The sequence below is a fragment of the Onychomys torridus genome, chromosome 9, assembly GCF_903995425.1.
Source record: "Onychomys torridus chromosome 9, mOncTor1.1, whole genome shotgun sequence".
NCBI classification, from domain to species: domain Eukaryota; kingdom Metazoa; phylum Chordata; class Mammalia; order Rodentia; family Cricetidae; genus Onychomys; species Onychomys torridus.
In genome coordinates, this window is record NC_050451.1 from 5,571,755 (window position 1) to 5,594,816 (window position 23,062).

At 39.4% G+C, this 23,062-nt stretch overlaps 1 protein-coding gene across 3 annotated transcripts in view; it reads left to right on the top strand.

Moving 5' to 3' along the window:
• Parg (poly(ADP-ribose) glycohydrolase) overlaps nucleotides 1–23,062 on the top strand; it is a 114,256-nt gene that overhangs the window by 48,281 nt on the left and 42,913 nt on the right. For all 3 annotated transcript variants that reach the window (XM_036198836.1, XM_036198838.1, XM_036198837.1), the window contains exons 9-12: nucleotides 3,797–3,954; nucleotides 12,192–12,271; nucleotides 16,295–16,355; nucleotides 20,960–21,035. In XM_036198836.1, the coding sequence (XP_036054729.1) occupies nucleotides 3,797–3,954; nucleotides 12,192–12,271; nucleotides 16,295–16,355; nucleotides 20,960–21,035 (375 nt within the window). The remainder of the gene's footprint in view (nucleotides 1–3,796; nucleotides 3,955–12,191; nucleotides 12,272–16,294; nucleotides 16,356–20,959; nucleotides 21,036–23,062) is intronic.

Consider the following 23,062-nt stretch of genomic DNA (forward strand, 5'->3'; position numbering starts at 1 on the left):
TTGGAATGCATTAATTACATATTGCTCCCAACAGATAACCTCAAAACAGTAGACATGTGCCAGCGACTTAGTTTCTGTTGGTCATGAATTTGAGAGCAGCTTGCTAAGTAAGTTGTGGCTCCTCTCTCTTGTGGCTGCAGTCAAGGTGTTAGGGGGGACTGAGCTGACTAGAGCCTCACTTACACCTTTGCAGGAGCCTCCCTTGAGCCTTTCCAAATGCTGACCAGGTCCTCAGGACTTGGTTGCTGCCTTCCTCCGTGCAAAGGAGAAAGCAGGGAAGCTGTAGTGCTTTTTAGGGCCAGATCTCATCCGGTGTCACTTCTATCTTTCTCCTTATTGGAAGCTAGTCACTTAGTCTAGGCCATTCCCAATGGGAAAGAAATTAGACTCCTCCAGTTGTTCTGTTTTTAATGTAATCTTTATTATTTTTATGAGAATTTCATACATGTAAACAGTGTATTTTGATCATACTCACCCTCACTCCTCCCACAGCCTCCTTTCAGATGCCCTCTCAACATCATATACTCTTTTTTTTTTTTTCTTTTTTTTCTCCCACTGAGTTTAATTGGTACTGCCTGTGTGTATCTGGATGTGGAGCATCCTAAAGGAGAAGTATTAAGGATCTTGTGAACATAGTTTTAAACTCTTCAGAAGGTTGCTGTTTTGCTCTTCATAGTTTTCTTCATGTGTTTTTTTCACCACAGTGGTCTGAATTTGTCTTTGTCTTCTATTTCTAGGGCTAGCTTCCTTGTACTTTGATGCTAGCCAGGATTCTGCTAACACTTGCTCCATGGGGGCCCTGTGGCTATTTTAGGCTGGACCATTTCTGGGTAGATGGGATGATACCACTCATTGCACACCCAGAGCTATAAGCACAGTCTTTGAGGACAGCCCCAAATATCCTAGACATGCCAGATGCCTACTTTGGGCCATGTTCTCCGCAGTCAAGGACCAATGCATACTCTTCTTTATGCCATGCTCATTAGCATTCTGTGGTGGGGTTTCCAAGGCTGCTGGAATCTGGTACACCTCAGCAATGCATTGTGTCTGAAATAAAGTTTACATTACCAGATAGAGAATGTATTTTAAAAGGTTCTTGTTATTTGTCTTGGAAGCTGCTTGCTACTGTTCCCTGTCTCTCCTTTCCTCTTGCTCTCTTTCCTTGTGAAGCTCCTCCTACTTCCTAGCCCTCTTTTGCTACTGCTGCTGCAAAGCCTTCCTGCTTTCCCGGGGAACCGGATCATCTTGGAGCATTCAGCTCATAGTTCCCACCTTGTTTTTGATTCGTGGCTTTACCTGTTTTCTCCCACTAGATGATATTCTCCTGGAAGGGAGATCCTCTTGTGTCTCGGGGTTTCATTGAAGCTTATTCAGTTAAATACTCTTTTAATTCAGTGTTTGGCTCATAAGGACAGTGCCTACTCTTTAGACATGGGTGATACACTCCTTTGCTGCATTCTCGCATGCTGTAAGAGAGGTGTCCATATTTTATTTCATGAAATATTTATTCTTCAAAATAATTTAAATCAGTAAGTTATAATAAGTTGTTAAGTAATGTCTGTCTAGCTTTTTATCGTGGCTTAGAATACCTTCCTTCTTTCATTAGAATACTGATAGGAAGAAAGTCTTAATCCCATGCTCTGTTCTTTACAGAAAAGTCATGCTCTGTTGTAAAAAATTAACATTTTAATTTGAGGTAGAGATGTATATGTTTTTTTGTTTGTTTGTTTTTGGGTTTTTGTTTGTTTGTTTTGTTTTGTTTTGTTTTGAGACAGGGTTTCTCTGTGTAGCTTTGCGCCTTTCCTGGAACTCACTCTATAGACCGGGCTGGCCTCGAACTCACAGAGATCCACCTGGCTCTGCCTCCTGAGTGCTGGGATTAAAGGCGTGCGCCACCACCGCCCAGCGAGATATGTTTTTAACAAGTTAAATTGCATATGCTTGTATTTAATGATTTGCCATATTAACACACTACAGGCCAAACCTAAGAGGATATTAAGATTCCTAAAAAAGAAAATCAAAGGAATCAGACTTTGGAAGTTCTGAAATATATTGTTGTTTGGTATTTAGCCTCTTTCTTTTTCTAGCTGAGCACTTGCCAGTAAGACTTCTACTCTTGTTTCCTCAAGTGTGTGTTTTATGAATTTCTTCTCACCAAGAAAGAGGAAACTACTTATTCTTTTTTAAAGTTCTATTTGACAGAGGATAAGAAATATTGTGTGTCAAGTCAATTAAGCCTAAAATATTTACTAATTTTTGAAGTCATTTTTATGAATAATTTGGTAAAAGTGCAGATGAGAAAAGCAATAATTAGTTTAGCAGTTCTTGGTTGCATGGCCTGACCTCAGAGCTGACTTGCAAATAAATGTTTTGCAAAGAAAATAGAGATCCATTTGAATTGTTTGGTTCTCTGTCTTTTAAGAGATGACAGCTACCTCCTGGTGTGTAAAGTTTCGTTACTTTCCCTGTTGCTTACCTTTGATTTTTTCTTTAGATTCTTGCCATCAAACTGTTGTTCTCACACTGGTGTGTGTTTTCTGTTGACTAGGAAAATGCAGTCCTGCTGTCTTAACTGCCTTTCCTTGAGTGCAGTTTGCGGGGTGGTGCCTGAGGGCTGATGGCCATAGTTCACTTGAGGCAGCTGGCTTGAGATCTGTGTGGACACCAGCACTCTTGGTTCAGAGCACTGCTGAAGGGAGAAGGACAGATCTCTAAAGCCTCAAGGGGACTGTTTTGAACTTAACAACTCATGGGAAACTGGTAGATGCTCTTTTGTCTCAGCAGCATGTTTTTAAACCACAGTGTAAGCGTTTAAATTAGAACAAAACACATTGGAAACAGTGCTCAGGTCCTATGTAGTCATGACGTTTGGGTTGCCACAAGAAGACATTTTTAGATGCAAAAAACTGAAGGAAAATGTTCCTTGACTTGGGGTGTTTTATTATATAGAAAATGCCTTCATTTTTACAAGTTACACATAGTTCTGTGTAGCAGTTTTCACGTGTTCTATTAAATACTTTTGTAAAATTAGGTTTGGTTCTCATAAAGAAATTAACAGTGTGCACTTTGATTTAGAATAGGGAAATGACTTATAAATATTCAATCATATTAATTATTTTATTTTGGACTACGAAAAAGTACTTCAGCCCACCTTTTTTTTTGGGGGGGGGGGGGGAGCTGAGAATAGAACCCAGGGCCTTACATTTGCTAGGCAAGCGCTCTACCACTGAGCTAAATTCCCAACCCATAAATAAATTTTTTGGCTTTTCAAGACAGGGTTTGTCTATGTAGTTTTGGTGCCTGTCCTGGATCTCACTCTGTAGACCAGGCTGGCCTCGAACTCACAGAGATCCACCTGTCTCTGCCTCCCGAGTGCTGGGATTAAAGGCGTGCGCCACTGCCGCCCAGCACTCCCACCATTTTTAATGTAAGAACATAACCTATATACAGTATAGTTCACATTGTATTTTTACTCCATCTAGTTTTGATTTTCATCACAAGGGTAATTTGTTAATGTCTATTTGCTCAGGCAGTCTTGCTTTTCCCTGGTAGGTAATATTTTGTGTGCTCTTCAGTATCATTATGATTAGAAATCAGCACCTTCTCGAATGAGTACATTTTTCTAATCCTCTCTGATATCAGCCCTTGACTTTAACAGTATTGCTGATTTAAGGACTCAAGAATGGCTTGAAATTATTCCTGCCTTAATTTAGAAAATGCAATTTGGTATCTCTGTCTTCAAAATTGCTAAACTAATTATTGCTTTTCTCATCTGTACTTTTGTTTCCTCCATCAGCCAATACCGCTCCTGAAACAGAAGATGAATCATTCTATCACAATGTCGCAGGAACAGATCGCCAGTCTTTTAGCTAATGCTTTCTTCTGCACATTCCCCCGACGGAATGCCAAGATGAAATCAGAGTATTCTAGTTACCCAGACATTAACTTCAATCGGTATGTTTTCAGAGAGTACCTTGTGAAGAGTGGAAGAAACGAATATGTTTGAGGGACTTATCATAGAGTTAATGAGCATTTTATTCAGGTGATGTTTTGACCATTTTTCAGACAAGATAATTAAAGTTCACAGAGGTAAAGAGCTTGATTGGAGTCCTAGAGGCAGTTAATCACAACCAGGCTTCATCTCAGTTACTCCAGTGCCTGTGTTCTCTCCATGTTCTTAGACTGTCCTCTTCCAAATGCTTGTGTTCCATCTTGATTAGTCACAGGAACGTTTATTCTATATATTGACATTATAATCCTGTGATGAAGCAATTTTAAAAATGGTAATAAAAGCCCTCATTTCTGTAAATATCTTACATAAAAATATAGTCACTAGACATGGTGGCACATGCCTTTAATCCAGCACTTGAGGGAGGTCAGAGGCAAGTGGACTCTGTTAGTTCAAGACCAGCCTCATATACATAGTGAGTTCCAGAGTAGCCAGGGCTACACAGTAAAACTATCTCAAAGAAAAGAATATAAAGTCTTGAAGGAATTTTGTGTCTGTGTGTCTGTGTGTGGGAGGGGTAAAAAATATGAAGTGACTTTGTCTTTTTTTAACAGACATGATTAATTTATCAGTATAATTCTTAAGGAAAACAAAGGAGTATTCAAATTATTTGTCAGATTTATACATTATCATTAATTAATTAATACATCCATAAATATTTAGACTTCAGCTACTTTTCAAGTGAGTATTCTATCATCTGTCCACATAGAAACATTATAAGAAACTTTATTGGCAAATAAATAACATGTTTCCCCACCTTATTCCCACTGCTAATTCTTCAGCTCTTGCTTCTTTTTCTTGCTTTATCTGAGTGTATCTTTATGGAATTTGACTAGAATATGAATTTCTTCCCGGTAAAGGCCAACTTTCAGAAAGCTGTCCTGTGTTCCTCCTTCACACTGGGGTGAGCCTGATGCCCATCTTTCCCATCTGAAATCACAGTGTGCTCTGCTTCTGAGGGTGTGCACCATAGGCATAGGCAGTGCACCCGGTAGCTACAGCCTTAACATAAGCACAAAGCCACGTCGCAGCTGAGGACCGAACCCAGGGCCTTGCACTTGCTAGGCAAGTACTCTACTACTGAGCTAAATCCCCAACACCTCGCAGTCACTTTTTATCTTCCAAGTAGAATGTTACAGTGGAACCTTTCATTTTAATTTATCTTTTTGTAATGGTGTAGTTTCTTAAAAACTTACTTTTAGACTTAACAAAAGTTGCAGAAATATTCCTATGTACAATTCATGTAGTGTTGCTTTAACATCTTTTGTACATAGTAAAAATAATCACAATTAGGCAGTTAGCACTGGCTTAATGCTTAACTTATCCACAGCCTTATGAAATCTTATAATTTTCTGTTACCCTTTTTTCTAATCTAGCTCATACCTAGCTAGCATCTTACATTACATGTGTCTGCTTAGATTCCTCCAACCTGTTCCTTAGAATTTTCCCTTCCTTTTATGACTTTGGCCTCCTTGAAGACTACTCATTAGTTATCCTGTAAAATGTTTTCCATCTGAACTTGGCTAATGTCATTTCACAATTAGAATGAGGTCATGCTTTAAAACAACATGAACAAAACCACAAGGTCTCACTCTATAGACCAGGCTGACTTCAGATTCTCAGTGGTTCTCCTTTTTCAGTCTTCTGCTGCTAAGACTCTGTGTGAGCCATGGCACAGGGCTAGGTCATGGCTGTGGGCAGAGATATCACAAAACTGGTCTTGCATCCTCCTTAACCCTTCACATTAATGGGCTTATAATTCATCTTAGAATTGGTTCAGCTGGCCAAGTTAATGGCTTCTGGGTTCTCCCACTGAAAAAGAACTTACCTTCTATGTTTTCTTAAGAAAAATAAAATACTGCAAGTGGTATCACATTTTTCCACACTAGATTTAGCATCTGTTGGTTGATCTTTTCTGCATTTATTATGATAGTGTTTGCCTATTGTAATTTTTCTATTTTATTTTCTGTTTATTAACTGAAATTCTGTTGTAAGGAAGAGCTATCCCTTAACCCCCAATTTTTTTTTTAGTATTCCAATGGACTAATGATCTTTTTTACATCATAAAATTTAATGCAATTATCATTTATTTTGCTATTACTATTTTTCTTTGGTCATTAGTGCTGTTTAAAAATAGGCTCTTGAGCACTTTTGGCAAATTCCCATCCTGTTTTTGAGCATAGCCTTCCCTTTGGAGTCATAAAATGTTCTAGGTTTATATTATCCATCCCCCAGCCCTGGAACCAACACCATTATCTAAGTGTCCTTGATTCTTTTATTTGAGAATGAGATCTGGGTGATGGGTTCGCATTGTTTTTAGTGCAACTTATATACAGGCAGCATTTCTGACAGCTTGACATGACGGTACAGAAATGTGTTTATAATTCTCTCCAGTACCAATTTTTTAATTTTTTAATTAAATCAAAATTAAGACATTTCAGTACATTTATAAGATTTTTAAAGCAAATGAAAAATATAAAATTATTTAAATGTAAGAATACTCAGCTAGGTGGTGGTGGCACACACCTTTAATCCCAGCACTGGGAGGCAGAGGCAGGCGGGTATCTGTGAGTTCCAGGCCAGCCTGGTCTACAGGGCTACACAGAAAACCTGTCTCTAAAAACAAAACAAAAAAAGCATACTCTCAGGCTAGCATAATTCTTAAGTTATATTAAGGGCTTGCAAACATGAATGGAAATCCCTGTTATACAATCAGTCTATATTACCAACAATAAGGGGAGCATTAGCAACCAAAAAATAATGGTCTCAATGTAAGAGGATTTCTTTAAAATCCCATTGTTGGCAAACAGGGTGGTGTCCATGCTGTGTCTCATGCTTTTTATTTGCATAAATGTCCATTGTGTGGTGTGTTTCCACATTCAAGTAGTAGTTGAGCTTACGAGGGTGATATTTATTCTGTGTACCCCAAATAGACAACGAGCAAGCATTGTACTCCTCACTGTGTTAAGTGTACGGTTATAGAGACCAGGCAGGCTAAGTCCTCTGTTTCACTCTCAGGTGGAAACTGCCTTGTTTTAACCCTGTAACGTTCTGAACTGCCTTTCTTTCCATGGGATTTTTATTCCTCCTTCAGGCTTGGGATTAGCTCAGTGGCAGAGCGCTTGGTAAGCGCAAGGCCCAGGTCCACTCCTTAGCTCCAAAAATAAAAAAGATTCAAGTCACAGGTCAACTATTCAGCTCTCTGCCAGGACAGTACTTTTCAGCAGTGTGTAACCTGCCTCCTCTTATGAGGTGGTTTGTTGTTGTTTTCATTTTATTTTTTGTACATTGGTGTGATGGTATCAGATGCCCTGGAATTGGAGTTACAGACAGTTGTGAGCTGCCATGTGGGTGCTGGGAATAGAACCGGGGTCCTCTAGAAAAGCAGTCAGTTCTCTTAACCTCTGAGTCATCTCTCCAGCCCCTAACCTAACAAACAACAAAAATGATGACTATTCATAACCTCTGATGTGTCTGTTACGGCTCACTGTCCTTCTCTGTGGGAGTTCTGGGCAGGGAAGTTTGTATATGATGAGGTTTGGAGAGCATATGACTTATCTATAGAAATGAGACTAAAGCTGGGCGGTGGTGGTGCACACCTTTAATCCCAGCACTCGGGAGGCAGAGGCAGGCAGATCTTTGTGAGTTCAAGGCCAGCCTGTTCTACAGAGCGAGATCCAAGAAAGGCGCAAAGCTACACAGAGAAACCCTGTCTCGAAAAACCAAAAAAAAGGGGGGGGGGGGGCGGGAATGAGACTGGAACACTCTTCTGCCCAGGCGTGGTGCATTTCATGTCTGACTACCTTGCCAAAGTAGAGTACTCTGAGAACACTCAAGAAATGGAAGAGAAAACAAAGCTCCCTTTTCCCCAAGCTCCTAGAAGATCGAGTACAATAAGCCCTTTGTTAAACTAATAATGTGTCCTTCCTTCCTTCCTTCCTTCCTTCCTTCCTTCCTTCCTTCCTTCCTTCCTACCTTCCTTCCTTCCTTCCTCCCTTCCTCCCTCCCTCCCTCCCTCCCTCCCTCCCTCCCTCCCTCTCTCCCTCCCATCCTCCCTCCCTCCCTCCCTTCCTCCCTCCTTCCCTCCCTGCTTGCTGGTTTGTATTTACAATTATAACTTCTGGCAATTCAGGGGAAGTGGAGGCGGGGTATTCAGTCTCAAGTGAGATAGGGCTAGCTCCTTGATTGAATAAGAAAAATGGTAAAAGTATGTGGTGGGAGGCTGACGTCAATAAATTGAATAAGCCTTCCTTCTTTTATTTATTGTTGTGTTCTTCCAGGCCTGCTTAGTTATGTTAAATACTTCTGACCTTTTCCCCTGCTTGCCTTTCTCAGCCTGAACATTTATATAAAGGTTTCCAATGTGATTAGCATTGATGCTTCTGAAATCACATGGAAACTAGATGGTCAGAGATAAATTGTAGGTCTCAGCAGTGGGCAGCCCAGGAGGCTTTTACATCTGCCTCTTCCCTGAATTGAAAATGCTGCTGGGGCCATATGGCAGAGTGCCTCACAAAGGAGCCCGAAATGACTTTCTGGCTAGATCCCATATTATCACTTGCTTCTGTTTTAAAGTGAAGGCTATAGTGTTTTGGACTTGATTTACTATATACCAGTGGGATTGATTCTTAATTTAAAAGTGTGTGTGTGTGTGTGAGTGTAAAATCTAATTCCAGTAATGTTCTCAGATTTTAGTTAACGATGTTTCTCTATAAGTATGGAAGGAAAAACACACATTAATAACTCTCTGACCCTTTACTGACTTCTTCCCTTGACAATGCCAAATGTTTTGTTTAGAACAAAGTGAGTGCCTGACTAGCTTTTTTCTGTTGTCTTCTAAAAATAATCTGTAATTATCATGTAGTAAAATGTGTAAATGTCTTCCCTACATGGGCAAGGACTGTTATGGCCTGGCTTACGTACAAATTAGTGTACATGTTGCTGATTGAAAAGGCACTTCAAATATACATACCCAGGGCTTTGAAAAATCTGCATTAGAAAGAAAAGATGTTGGGAAGTTTAAAATTAATGATATTTGATAGCTATTAGTTGCCTCTTCTTTCTCTCTCCTTGAATGTCTTTCTGTCTGTTCTTGTATCTCTTAACCTCTCTTTCCCAGGCCTGTGTCTGTCTGCCTCCCTCTTACCCTCCCTGCTCCAGCCTCAACTCCTTTGTTTTTCTTGCTCTTTATCCTCAAGAGTCTGTTCTCAGATAGTAGTATATCATTCTCATGTTAACATTTTTCCTGTCCATTTCCAGTGAATTCTGCTATTTTTACATGATACAAACATAGAATAATTCATTTATTTGGGTGGTTATGCATAGCAGAACCGAACTGGAGAATTGTCACAAAGATTTTAAACCTATTTCTCCTGACTGCACTTCACACACACACACACACACACACACACACACACACACACACACACACACACACACAGAGAGAGAGAGAGAGAGAGAGAGAGAGAGAGACAGAGAGAGAGACAGAGAGAGAGACAGAGAGAGACAGAGAGGGACAGAGAGAGACAGAGAGAGACAGAGACAGAGAGAGTGTTCCTTCTTGGCTGTGTAAGAAAATGAGAAATGTAGGACTTAATGGTCACACCTTTAATCCCAGCACTCTGAGGCAGGAGGATCTCTGAACTTGAGACCAGCCTGGTCAACATCACAAGTTCTAGGCCAGCCAGAGCTCTATGTGAAAGAGGAGGATGACAATGATGACTATGATAATAGTGAGAAAAGGCTGGAAATTGGCTTAGCAAGAAGGGTGCTTGTCACATCGTCCTGGTAGCTGAACTCGAACCCTAGGTCCCACAGTGGAAGTAAAGAAGTGGCTTCCAACCATTGTCTTCACATGCACCATGACATTTGTGCAGACACATAAAAATCCTTTCTAAAAAAGAAACTGACATTTACATAATAATGGAGAAATCTTATTTGGTTACACAGTAATTTGAAATTGGACTTGGAATAGGGAATGAATGTAATACGTTCAGGTACTGCTTGATTTATAGAAATTGGGGAGTATTTTGCTTGGCTGTTTGGCTGATTGGTTGGTTCTTTTGAGAGAGTGTGATGTAGTTAAGGCTAGCCTTGAACTCATTAGCTGAAGTTGACCGTGAACTCCTGATCTTTCTGTAGGCATGCACTACCATGCCTGGGTCTGTATCTTTAAGATTTAAATTTGTAAAATGAAACAGTTACTCTCATCTGTAATGATAATAATAGCAATATAATGTTTGAGAAAAGTCCATATTGCCAGGATAATAAGTCTGTGATCCCAGGGAGCTCCTAAGGTTAATAATTTGCGATTACGGTTATGAAATATGAGGGCTTTTATGTGATTTTGCAAGTAGCTGACCATATATGGGACATCTTTCCTTATGGGGAAATTACTCATTAAGAGCGATACTCATTTTCTCCTCTTTCTATAATAGCCATATTAAAGAATTTCTCCCCTTAGTTGAATTGTATAGTACATGAGTTCGTCCCTAATAAGGATAGTGGCTGTGTTTTCTATTATACTCCATTCTTAAGTAGTAATTTTAGTAAAGGGTTTTGCGTAGAGGCCAAGGTATTCATTTAGTAAATCATATTTATTGATATAGGATATTTAATTAAACTACCACATGACTGTTTCATTTAAACAGACTTTGTTCTAGTTGACATATTACAGAAAAGACCAAGCTGAAACCTTCATTTTTTCAGTCTCTTTTTTAGCTGCCAGCTAGATTTAAGCATGTTTGTATTAATCTTCTAGATACTCTTAACTATTTTTTAAAGTAGAGCATACAGTATTGGCATTCCTCTTAAGTGATGTCATACACATTGTTTCTCCAGAAGTTGACTTGAATTCAGATCCTTCTACATAGAATCTTTGGCTGTATTTCCTTCCATTTTCTAAGTCACTTTAGTTGCAGGATTGTCTGCGAATTGCCTTGCCCCTTTCTACATTCTTATATAAGATTGTTCTTCTTATCATGAAAAATGGTACCCATTTTACCACTTACTAAAGAAGACTTTTACTTGAAGGCTTTCTGGATTTAAAGGCAGAATAAATGACTTGGGGCAGAAAATCTTCATTATTTATAGCCACTGAATCTACGCATGCTTTTTAAATGCCTTTGGAAAGCTAGGTCTTATGCCCAAAAGTGTGCTTTTGTGTGGAATCTATAATGAACTATTTACCCAGGTCATGTGCTTCTAAAGCCCTGCATTTCTTTCCTCTGGATAAATTGCATTACGTGTTAACAATAACAATGCCATGCCATTACAAAGAAAACAGAATCAAACAGTGCAAATTGAGGTTGTGGATATTGGGCAGCACAGAGAAGGCTTGGCTTTTGTTACCAAGCAAAGGATCTGCATTAATTCAGACTGCTGTAAAAACAGCACAGGCTTGGTGGCTCCAACGACAAAGTTTATTTTTTGACAGTTTTGGGGGCTAGACATTCCAGGTCAAGGTGGGGGTGATTGAGTGTGAGGTGAGAGTTCCTCATGTCTTACAAACCATGTCTTCTCACTGTCTCACTCTCTGCCTCTGCTTCTGAGGAACATAATCTTGTAGGACTTAGCCTTCACATCTGACCTCATGTAGCCTGCTCCACAGCCTCACGGGCCTTATCTTGAAATAGAACCTTGTTGAGATTTTGTGTTCAACACAGGACTAATAGGAAGACAGAACAGGATCTGTTTAATTACCAAAGACTGATCATTCAGTCCCAGTCTTGTCACAGATGTCTGTGTCTTGACTTTCAGATTTCCCTCACTTTGTTACAAATACTCAAGATGAGGACTTCTCTGAGATCCCCTTTGCTTAAGTACATAACTAAATATTATGCATTTTATTATGCATAATAAATATAGTATGTATTATAAAGAGTACTTGCCATGAAGACAGTAACTATCTAGCCCTAACTAACACTGGGTATGAGACAATGCCTTGTTTGGGCTGGGGGAATGGGTGGAAGGAGAGCAGTACTGTTGACTCAGCTATCTGTGAAGGATCCTGGTTCCAGGCAGGTTGAGTCCTCTCTAGATACCCTTTGGATACACATCAGCTTTCTGGCTCTCCAAAGACCCAGGACTGATTCTGGAAAAGTTTTAGTATTTGATTAAAAATAGAGATTTGGCCTTTGTAACTACAAAAGCATTTAACCCTTGTACTTCTGGCCTCTTTCAGGTTGTTTGAAGGGCGCTCATCAAGGAAACCAGAGAAACTGAAAACACTCTTCTGCTACTTCCGAAGAGTCACAGAGAAAAGTAAATTCCTCTCATTTGTAACTATAATTTTCCTTGATGATGGTGAAAATTTAAATAAAATAATCTGATAAATATTTTGTATTTTGAAGTATATTTGCTTGTTTAAGCACATTTAGACAATAATGATTTAATATAATGTCCTAGATTTATACTGTTTATGTATAGACATAAATGTGTACTGCAATATCTAAAATTGGACCTTTGTACTTTGAAATACACACCCAAGGGTTGTTGTGACTCTAAATGACTTTCAAAAGAAAGTACAATGACCAGAAAATACCTTTAGAATGCTTTTTATTTAAAGAAGCATTAACTGGCTTACTTTTTATAGATAAAATAATTTGTTTTTCCTCTCCTTCCTCTTTCCTGCCCCACTGCCCTGGTATGTGACCATGATAAACACAGTGACAAAAAGGAGCTTGGGGAGAGGGTTACTTTAGCTTATGCTTTCATCACTAAGGGAAGTCCAGGCAGGAGTTTAAGCAGGAAATGAAGCAGATACCGTGGGATCCCTACTTACTGGCTCAGGCCCAGCTGCCCAGAGATGGTACTGGCCAATGTAGGCTGGGCCCTTCCAAACAGTCATCAAGCAAAATAGTGTCTCATAGACATGGCCACAGACCAATTTGATCTGGACAGTTCCCTGACTGAGATTCCTTCTCCCAAGGCGACTCTAGTTTGTGTCAACATCTGCTAAGTCCTGCGTAGATTTTATGAGACTGAGTCACACTTAATGTAGACATGTCTGTCTTCCTCTGTGGGACCTTGCTATCTTACTTTCCCCAAAGCAGATTCTCATCTGTGAGATAGAAGTATGATTGTAATTTCCTCATAGGGTAATTGCAGATATTAAGCAAGAAGATACATACTTAATATGTTAACTATTACCAGTAGGTAGACTTTGCTACAAGGTACAGGAAAGCCAGAAGACTTGCTGAGTAAGTCAGGTCTAGTATGGTCAAGTGAAATGAGCTTTTTTCCTTTCTGGGCCTCAAGCTTGGAGAATTGTCTTCAGTATCATCTTGAAATCCTTCTAAGGTCATTTACCCCTTTAAATACAATGTTGCTAAATATTGGTCAAACTTTTAAAATAGTATTTATAGCTTACTTAATTTAATTTTGCACCCTATACTGAAAGAAGTTGTCAAGGAGGATGCAGGGTTTTTCAGACTTATAAGAAACACAACTAAATTAGAATTTATAATGATTTGTTAAAAATGTGACCTTTGGGTTGGGGAGTTGGTAAAATGCTGGCGAGGACCTTACGTTGATTCCCTAGAACCCATGTGAAAAAAAGCCAGGTGTGATGGTGAGCACTTATAATCTGTGCATTGAAATAACAGAGACAGGCTATTCCCTGTATTCTCTGGCCAGCCAGCCTAACCTACTTGACAAGCTACCAATCTAGATACTAGGCCAGTGAGACACCCTGTCTTAAATAATAAGTAAATGGGTGGGTGAATGAATGAATGGATAGAAGTTGGCAGTGCCTGAGGAATACCCTAATGTTCTCTGGTTTACACTCTCTCTCTCTCTCTCTCTCTCTCTCTCTCTCTCTGTCTCTCTTTCTCTCTCTCTCTCTCTCTCTCTCACACACACACACACACACACAGACAGAGAGAGAGAGAGAGAACTGTTGAGCAGGGTCTCATTGTGTAGCACAGGCTAGCCTTGAACTCAGAGTCCTCCTATCCCCACCTTTAAGTACTAGAATTACAATTATGTAATCCAATGTAGTTTCAAGCTACTAATTATTTTTACTAACATGTTTTAGATATAAACAAGTTATTGAAAGTTGACTTTTCTATTTTGAGAGTCAAATCATATAATTCTTTTCTAAAAACTAATTTGTTTTTCTAAGTTTTAAGACTTCATTTACTTCGAGGAAAAATTTAAAAGCTTTTGTTTGTTTAACTAGAAATATATAAACCCTCATAAGCTTTGGAACTTAGATTAAAGAAATTATATATAAATAAATAAATTTATATAAATAAAAGTTGCTTCTTTCCTGCCCCTCCCCCACTATGCATAGTAATTTACTTTTCTGTCAAAATATAGCACAGTGTTACTCTAGGTCTTGATGTGACTCTGGTGAAGGAAAGAGAATGAAAGCTTATAGTAGAGTTTCTGGAGTCTACTGTATAGAGACTTCAGAAATTGGTTTAAAGTACCTTATTGCATTAAACTCCAAGACACCATGGATGGTAGGAAGTTCCATCACATTATATGTCTATATATATAAGAAGGAGAAACACCATATGATTCTAAGAAGACACTCAGAAATGGGAGACTGCCATAGGTGAGCTGGCACACACACAAAACTGGCACCCCAAACATCTGTGGTCTTAGTCGAGGATAAAGGAGAAATCAACCTGACTTTGCAGAAAGGAGAGAGTAGAAACTTTGACATCTCAACTGTGACTGGATAGAGGAGAGGGAGAAGCTCTGAGCATTTGAACCCTAAGCTTCTGCACGTTCCAGGCCTGCCATCCTGCCACCAGTGTGCTCTGCAAACGCCTGCAGCAGGACTTAGTCCAGTGTCCCGTCGGGGCCTCAAGGTGACTGGGAAAGCAGACGCCAGTCTCTTTTTGGGAAGGTTGTATTTTAATCCAGACCCATGCTCCACTGTAAAATAGTATGCTAGTTTCAGAAACTTAATATATGAAAGAAACAAAACCAACACATGGCTTTAGAATGGATAAGATGTAATTCTAGCAAGATGAACTAGTCTTCTTTTTTTTTTTTTTTCTTTCTTTTTTTCCAGAGCTGAGGACCGAACCCAGGGCCTTGTGCTTGCTAGGCAAGCGCTCTACACTGAGCTAACTCCCCAGCCCCTTGGACTAGTCTTCTGAATTGATGTGTTCTGTGTAGCTTCAGAAATCAAGATTGTTATAGACATTTGGAACTTGATGGCTTGGACAGGCTCTCTAGATGTGTCACTGTTTCTGTCAGGGTAGCCACATCACTCTCCCCGTTCTCCTCCCTCTCCTGCCTTCCCACAGTGTTGTCTATCACTTTCCCGTAGTCCTGTTTGCCAGTGACGTTTAATGACCTCATTTCTCTGCTGAGTAATTGAATGATAAGCTAGACATTGCTTTCATATGTGTGTACATTGCTTCTCTTGTGTGTGGATTATTTGATTTCTTGTGATTTTAGGTATGTTGTACATTTGTCTTAAATAATCTAAAGGCTATTGTACTTTCTATATTATCAAAACGTCTTGGCTCTGATCCTGCTGCCCTATCTATTTGAGTTGTTCTGTATGTTACTGGGAGTACAGAAATGCAGAATTGTCCACAGAATGAAAGAATGAAGTTGCTGCTGACCTTCCACTGGACGCAACACCGTCACCACTAATAGTTTCTGACATCTCTTTCTTAGGCTTAAGAGCCTTTTTCCCCCTAGAAGACAGTGGACATGTCTTCAGCCTTTTAGCTTGCTCTTTGGTCTGAAGCACACAAATTACTTCTGGCCAGCTGTCTTATTTTTTTTTTTGCTTTTGACTAAAAAAAAAAAAACACAAAAACACACACACACAGTAAATCTAGCCAAAAATTTTTTTCTCCAAAATTATTGACTACATTAGTAATATTTAATTTTGATTTTTTGAGTCTCTAATTTCTTTAAAAACAGATCATCTTTTTCCATAAATTCTTCCTTTTTAGTTTTTAAAGCACCACCATCACCAAAAAGTACCAGCTCTCAAAACATATTATTGTACTGTTATTTATAGTTTTATTTAGTGAAGGATTATTGCTTTATGGAAGGCGATCCTAATATTAAGAAGATAACATTTTTAGTCCTTATTTTGACCTCTGTATCTAAGGACTCCTCGTCTGCAAGTTCATTGTGTAACAGAATTAATGCAATCCTGCTTCTACCCCTGCACTGGGGTTGCAGACATACGCCTCTGTTCCTGGTTCTACTTAGTTCTCAAGTGCTGTAGTCAGATTCTTTTGTTGAGTATATGTCAAATTAAAATTTAATACTTTGTATGTTTGCTCTCTTTTATGACTTTTTTAGAACCTACTGGATTGGTGACGTTTACAAGACAGAGTCTTGAAGATTTTCCAGAATGGGAAAGGTAATAATAAAAATAATGATCAAGCTAGGTGGTGGTGGCACACGGCTTTAATCTCAGCACTCAGGAGACAGAAGCAGGTGGATCTCTGTAGACAGCAAGAGCTACACAAAGGAACCCTGTCTTGATCAACCTTAGAATTACAAGGTCTGTTTGATCACAAGAGGATTCTTTTACAGCTCTTGGAAAGATGGGTTTTCAACCTTTAATTGCCCTGCATCCAAGAAGTTTCTTCCCATAAATGACTCGTCTTGCTTCTTATTGTTAGAATGTGTCTTTTAAATAAAATTCTCATCTTTGACTTTGTTTAGACTTCTGAAACTCAGTTGTTTAGAAATGAGAGTTTTTACATATAAAGATGCTGCTACTAAGTGGAGCATCCATGTTCTCCCTGACACCCCATGCAGTCAATGTTTATATTTTAATGGTTTTTCCTCCTAGAGGACAACAATACAGAAAAACATCTCATTTACTGTTTTGGAATTGGTAGATTGGGAATTTTGAGGTTTGATTTTTTTTTTTTTTCCCCCACGTGTACAATCGACAGATTTGGTGGCTTCCCCATGTAATACAGTTGTTCATGTTTTATCTGGAAATGCTGAGGAGAGTAATAGCCAGTCTGAGTTAATCCACATTTGTAAGATCTTTAATACTCTGAAATAGTTAATACATTTCCTAATCTAGAGCAAATTCCCAATGGTTAAAGAAATATGGGCCAGCTTTTTAAATACAGAGAAAGATATGATAATCTTTACTGTGTGCTGTTGAACGAATCCTAATTGGTCTTATAATAAAAACCTGGAGCCAGATAGTGGGGTAAATGCTGAAAGATCAGAGAGACAGCTGATCTTGCTGTCTCAGCTTGCCATCTCCTCACCCGAAAGGGAGAGATCCTCAGACTTGAATGCCTCTGAGAACGTGTCTCCTCCCACCTTATATTCCTTTCTCCAGCCAGTCTATCACTTCCTGTCTCAACCTCCCCAGTGCTAGGATTAAAGGTGTGAGCCACCACTGCCTGGCCTCTATTGTAGTTAGAGTTTTCCTGCCTGGCCCAAAGTCAGGACAAATCTCTCTCATCAGCCAGGCCCATAGACGCTCAGACCCAACCAAGTAAACACACAGAAACTTACAAACTGTATGGCGTGGCAGGCTTCTTGTTATCTAGTTCTTCTATCTTAAATTAACCCATTTCTATTAATCTATACTTTGCCACTTGGTTCATGGCTTACCTGTACCTTTACATCTTCATTGTCATGGTGGTGGCTGGCAGCGTCTCTTTGCCTCAGCCTTCCACCTCCCAGAATTCTCTTCTCTCTTGTCCCGCCTATACTTCCTGCCTGGCCACTGGCCAATCAGAATTTTATTTACACAGAGCGATATCCACAGCACTCTATGGCTAACTCTGTGGCTGGCTAGCTTTATTTGTTAAAGCATACACAAAATACCACCACAATGTGCACATTTTTACATATATTTCACATTAAGAAATATCTCTCATTTCTAATGTTTTTCATAGTTTGTAATATTGTTCACAATTAGTGAAGAAGGAGAATAACTCTTAAGGTAGTTAACTTTAAGGGACTTGTCTGCCTAGGTGATGCTTTAGTCCTCACAGATGTTTATTTGTCAGACAACTTCAACAGGCTGAGTGATTGAAATGATTCTTAATAGAGAGCAGTGGATGGAAAAACCAACATGAACATGAAGAAGGCATGAGCCATGGAAGAAGTGTACTAAGAACCATGGCAGTTAGAGCTAAAAGTAAAAGTGTCCCAGGAAGCCCACTAGAGTGCCAGTGACTCTACCATCCCTTCAATAGATGGAGACCAGACAGGCTCATTGATGAGAAAGTCATTGTTTTAACACAGTCCCATCCATTGTTAGCTGCTTAGTACCTAACATTGTATTTCACCAAAATCATCTGTCTTCTTTAAGTCCCTTCCCCTATTCTTGGTTACTTTCTTCTGGCCCTACAATTAGTGAATAGGATTTGTAAAGTTCTTCAACATTTGGCCTTTTTTCATACCTTAAAATTGCTTCCTTGACCTCTACTTCTAACATTGACACAAGTTGTATACTAACTCATTCTTGGATCGTAAACTTGCTTTTGACATACCTTGATTTCATGTTTCTCTTAAAATGTGTGGCCTAGAACTAAACATTCTACTGTGTCACCTGTCCAAACAAGAATAGAGAGCATTCCTTTTCTCTGCTGTTCTTCTATGCTGAGACACAGGAACTGAGGAATATAGTATGTTTTATTCATGTCCCCTTGGTATCAGTTTTTTCTAGATCCTTCACAGTGCTCACTAGCCTGTCACTACCATAAAGGGCACCCAACATCACCATGGACAGGTGGAAATGCAGACACTGGTGTGGCTGCTTTGTGAAGGGAATACAGTAACTGGCCCTATGTGAGACCTGTTGCCCCTTTAACTCTGATGGGCAGAACCTAACTTAGTAGTTTTCTAACTTAATTCACATTATTGGTGTCTTGTTTGTTTTAGCTGCTCCGTGAGTGAGTTGGGGAATGTAATTACAATCGGTCTCCCAGGCTCCACAGGACCAGGAAAATGCATGCATTTACAGACAAACAACTCAGCCAGGCAGTGGTGGGGCACGCCTTGAATCCCCGCACTCTGAAGGCAGAGGCAGGAGGATTTCTGTTAGTCCAAGGCCAGACTGGTCTACAGAACTAGTTTCCAGACAACCAAGGCTACACAGAGAAACCCTGTCATGAAAAACATGAATGAATGAATGAATGAATGAATGAATGAATACATAAATAATGGATGAAGAAGAGATAAGGATTGTTGGTACTGCCAAGAGTATGGGACAGCATGAGTGTCATGGAGTTATAGGTTTTCCTGAGTCTGTTTCTAGCATGTTCCAGGTAGCCCTTTGACATTAGCAGGCACTTTAGCCAGGCTTAGTTGATCACTATATCTTTGATTCTTGGGGCAAGAATGCAGAGTATTTGCCGAGGCTTAAAGTGGAGAACTCTTAGGAGGTTAAAGGATTTATCTGACAAACCACACCGAGTTTATAGCCATTCCCTAGTTACAGTGAGAACTGGTGCACATGGTTGCCAACTTCAGTTTTGGAGAAATGTTGTCAACCAAAGTAGTCCCAGTTGACAGTTCACAGATTTCTGGAGCATGCCTGGTTGTCTTTCTTTTATATCCTTACAGGCAGTCTCCCTCTGAATAAAATGACCAGGAAACTAGGACCATGAAAGGAGGTTAAAACCAATCTAATCGCCTTCCATTCCCAGAGCCCACGTTAGGGAAGGAAGGAGAGAACCAGCTCCCACAGTTGTCTTCTAACCGGTACACAAGTATTGAGTGAACCTACACACAAACACACATGCATACAGGATAAACAAAGTACATTAAAAGTGTGACTACAGAATCAAACCTATAGACTTTCTATAGAAGATTATATAATCTTTTCTAAAAGCATGATATACTGTTTTTTGATCAACAAGAGGCTACTTGGGTTCAAATCTCACTGCTTTTTGTTTATTAACTTGAGTAAATAAATTAAATGCTTTCTTATTTTCTTTTCCATTTGTAAAGTGTGGGTTATTCTAAATGAGTTAATCCAAATAAATTTTTTAGAATGGAAGTTGTATTAAATCATCTTAATTAAGCTTATCTGTCAGGCTAGAATTTTGCCACAAATGTTTGTGGGCTCATAAAATTGGGACATTAGTAAATCTCAGCAATAAATAGCACTTCTAAATTGTGTGTGTGTGTGTGTACTTTGTGTGCTTATTCATCACCTACTCCAAAAACATTATAAGAGTACTATTTAAGTTAGCATCTATATGTAATAATAGATATAAAATATTTATTATATCCTAATATAGCTTTTTTATTCAATAAGCAATTGGGGAGGTGAATTTACTAAGAAAAAAGTCTTCAAACATTGTAATACAATGAAATTATCAACCTAATGTAACACAGGCCAATATCTCAGTAACCATAGTTTATGAAAAAGAAAATAATTATGCTTCCTGAGTAATTACTTAAAATGCTAGGTTTATCTGTCAACAATGTTAATATAAAAATTCCATAGACCAGAATCCCAATGGCACCCTCCCTAAACACTAGTTACCAAACTAGTGAAAATAGCCATCTAAGAGCCAAGCATCATAGGAAAGTGAGTTTCTTCTCCTTTTTTTTTCTTGGTTTTTCAAGACAGGGTTTCTCTGTGTAGCTTTGCACCTTTCCTGGAACTCACTTGGTAGTCCAGGCTGGCCTCGAACTCACAGAGATCCGCCTGGCTCTGCCTCCCAAGTGCTGGGATTAAAGGCGTGTGCCACCACTGCCCGGCCAATATATTTTCATTTTTATGTCTTGAGAAATTTCTTAACTCAGTTTCATGTAGGGTAAAATAATATTCTGTCTCATTTTAATGCAAATATGCATATTTGAGTGAGAAAAAATTGGGAGAATTAATACCATGATTGTTAATATTTATTTCTGGCTCTTGAGGTTGATTCTTGGTGATTTCATAGTTTGTTTGTTTGTTCATAGTCATTTGTATTTTCAGATTTGTGTGTTGTGAATTGCTTATCTAAGAAAATACTTTCTATATTCTAGGTGTGAAAAACCCCTGACACGATTACATGTCACTTATGAGGGTACCATAGAAGGCAATGGCCGAGGCATGCTACAGGTAGGTAAATATCAGAAGTATATGTATATTTAAGACTTCCTTCTTGCCAGGTTTCTGACAGAAAAGGAAATTTGAAAACCTGTTAGTCTCCTAAGTTGATGCAATGCAAAAAAGTTTGGAGAAAAACACAGAACAGATCACGTTGACAGCTGTTATTGCCCATGTATGCTCATGTGCCTCTTACAAAAGCTTTTGACAGAAAGTCCCAAGATCTGGACAGCATCAGTCCTCTTGTTTCAGACCCTGACTGTGGATTGACAGAGGACCAAGTTCCCAGGATATGGTTTTGACAAGCTGTCAGGAGGCAGTTTTGTTCTTTTTCTTTAAAGGCTTGTTTTGACCCCAAATCATGACTAGTTTGATGTTTTTATGCCACCAAAAGCCTTGTTTGGGTGTAGGAGGCAGACATCTAAGACTGATTGATAAAACAGACTTCTTTCCCATATGTGACACTTTCAAAGCACGTGAGGTAGCTTTGTACTGTCTTTTCTCTATTGAAAAGTGGGTAATCCTGTCTGTTCCTTCATCCTTGCTATCAAGATGTTACTACCACTACTTTTTCCCAAAATATGGGAGAAATAATGATTAAGAAGCTAGGCACAGTATTACATGCCTGTAATCCTAACAGTTGAGAGTCTGAGGCAAAAGCTTAATGAGTCATAAGTTCCAAAGTAGCTAAAGAATTGTTTTCTTTCTGGAACAGTCCTTCATGTAGACGTATTTATAAGTCAAATCTAAAAAGAAGCCTGCTCTGTTTCCTGTTTATTTTGGGTTCTGTAATGCGGCTTCTCACTGTGTTGCTCAGGCTGGTCTTGGACTCACTGTGTAATCCAAGGTGCTCTTAACCATATGATCTTCCTGTCTCTGCTTACTGAGTGCCAGGGCTATAGGCATGCTCCACATTGTCCAGTTATATTAGTAATTTGTCTATTCTTTATATTTGAAAAAAAAGATTTAATTAATCTTAATAATTTTTCTTCTACTTAAGAAATAATTTTTCAATGTGCTTAAAATTTGTTCCAAGTGAATACCATTTGCGGTTGCATTTTTTTCCTTTATGCAGTTCTTTCCTGCATTAAAGTGTTGGATAAAGTGGAGAAGGCATACTGTACCTAAGAACTAAGCAAAGCTATTGCTAGTTAGCACTACAGGAATGCTGACTTCTTATTACAGAACAATTCAACAAGGAATTATTCACCAACAGTAACGGCTGAGATCTCCCCACTTGCCTACAGTATATTATTATATATGAAATGTGGGGCCTTGCCAGGTGAAAAGACTACAAAATAAAGGCTTCTGGCATTATTAATTGCTCTCTCTCCCCATCCCACATCTCCCCGGGAGATCAGGGAATATTGTATTGCGGTGCTCCAAAAGCTCGTTGTGCAGCGAATAAATGATCTTACATTGAAAGGCAACAACAAATCCTGTATGAGGAGTGCTGTCATTTCTCCCCTCACCAAGTCACGGTGCAGAAACGAAACGAGTGATCTGAGCAAGCCCTTCACAGGGAGAGACTTGGAAAATGGCTGGCTGAAAGTGAAGGGACACTCATGCGCATGTATTCGTGTACTGGAGCAGGTTTCCCACCTGTTAGAGCCCCAAAAAGAACTTTTGAAAGTACTAGAAGCTTCGAGTTTCTTCCTTTCTTTTTTAAATTAAATTTTTTCATTTATTTTACGAACCAACCATAGTTTCCCCTCTCTCCTCTCCCCCCGTTCTTTCCCCTTACCTCCCACCTACCCACCCCCATCCACTCCTCCTCCTCCTTCATTTAGGAAGGGGCAGGCCTTCCATGGGAGTCAACAAAGCATGGCTCATCAAGTTGAGGCAGGACAAGCTCCTCCCCCTGCATGCACCAAGGCTGGGTAAGGCAACCCAGCATGGGGAACAGGTTCCTAAAAGCCAGCTCAAGTGCCTGGGACAGTTCCTGATCCCACTGCTAGGAGCCCCACAAACAGACCAAGCTATACAACTGTCACACACATGTGGAGGAAGTAGGTCAGTCCTATGCAGGCTCCCTAGTT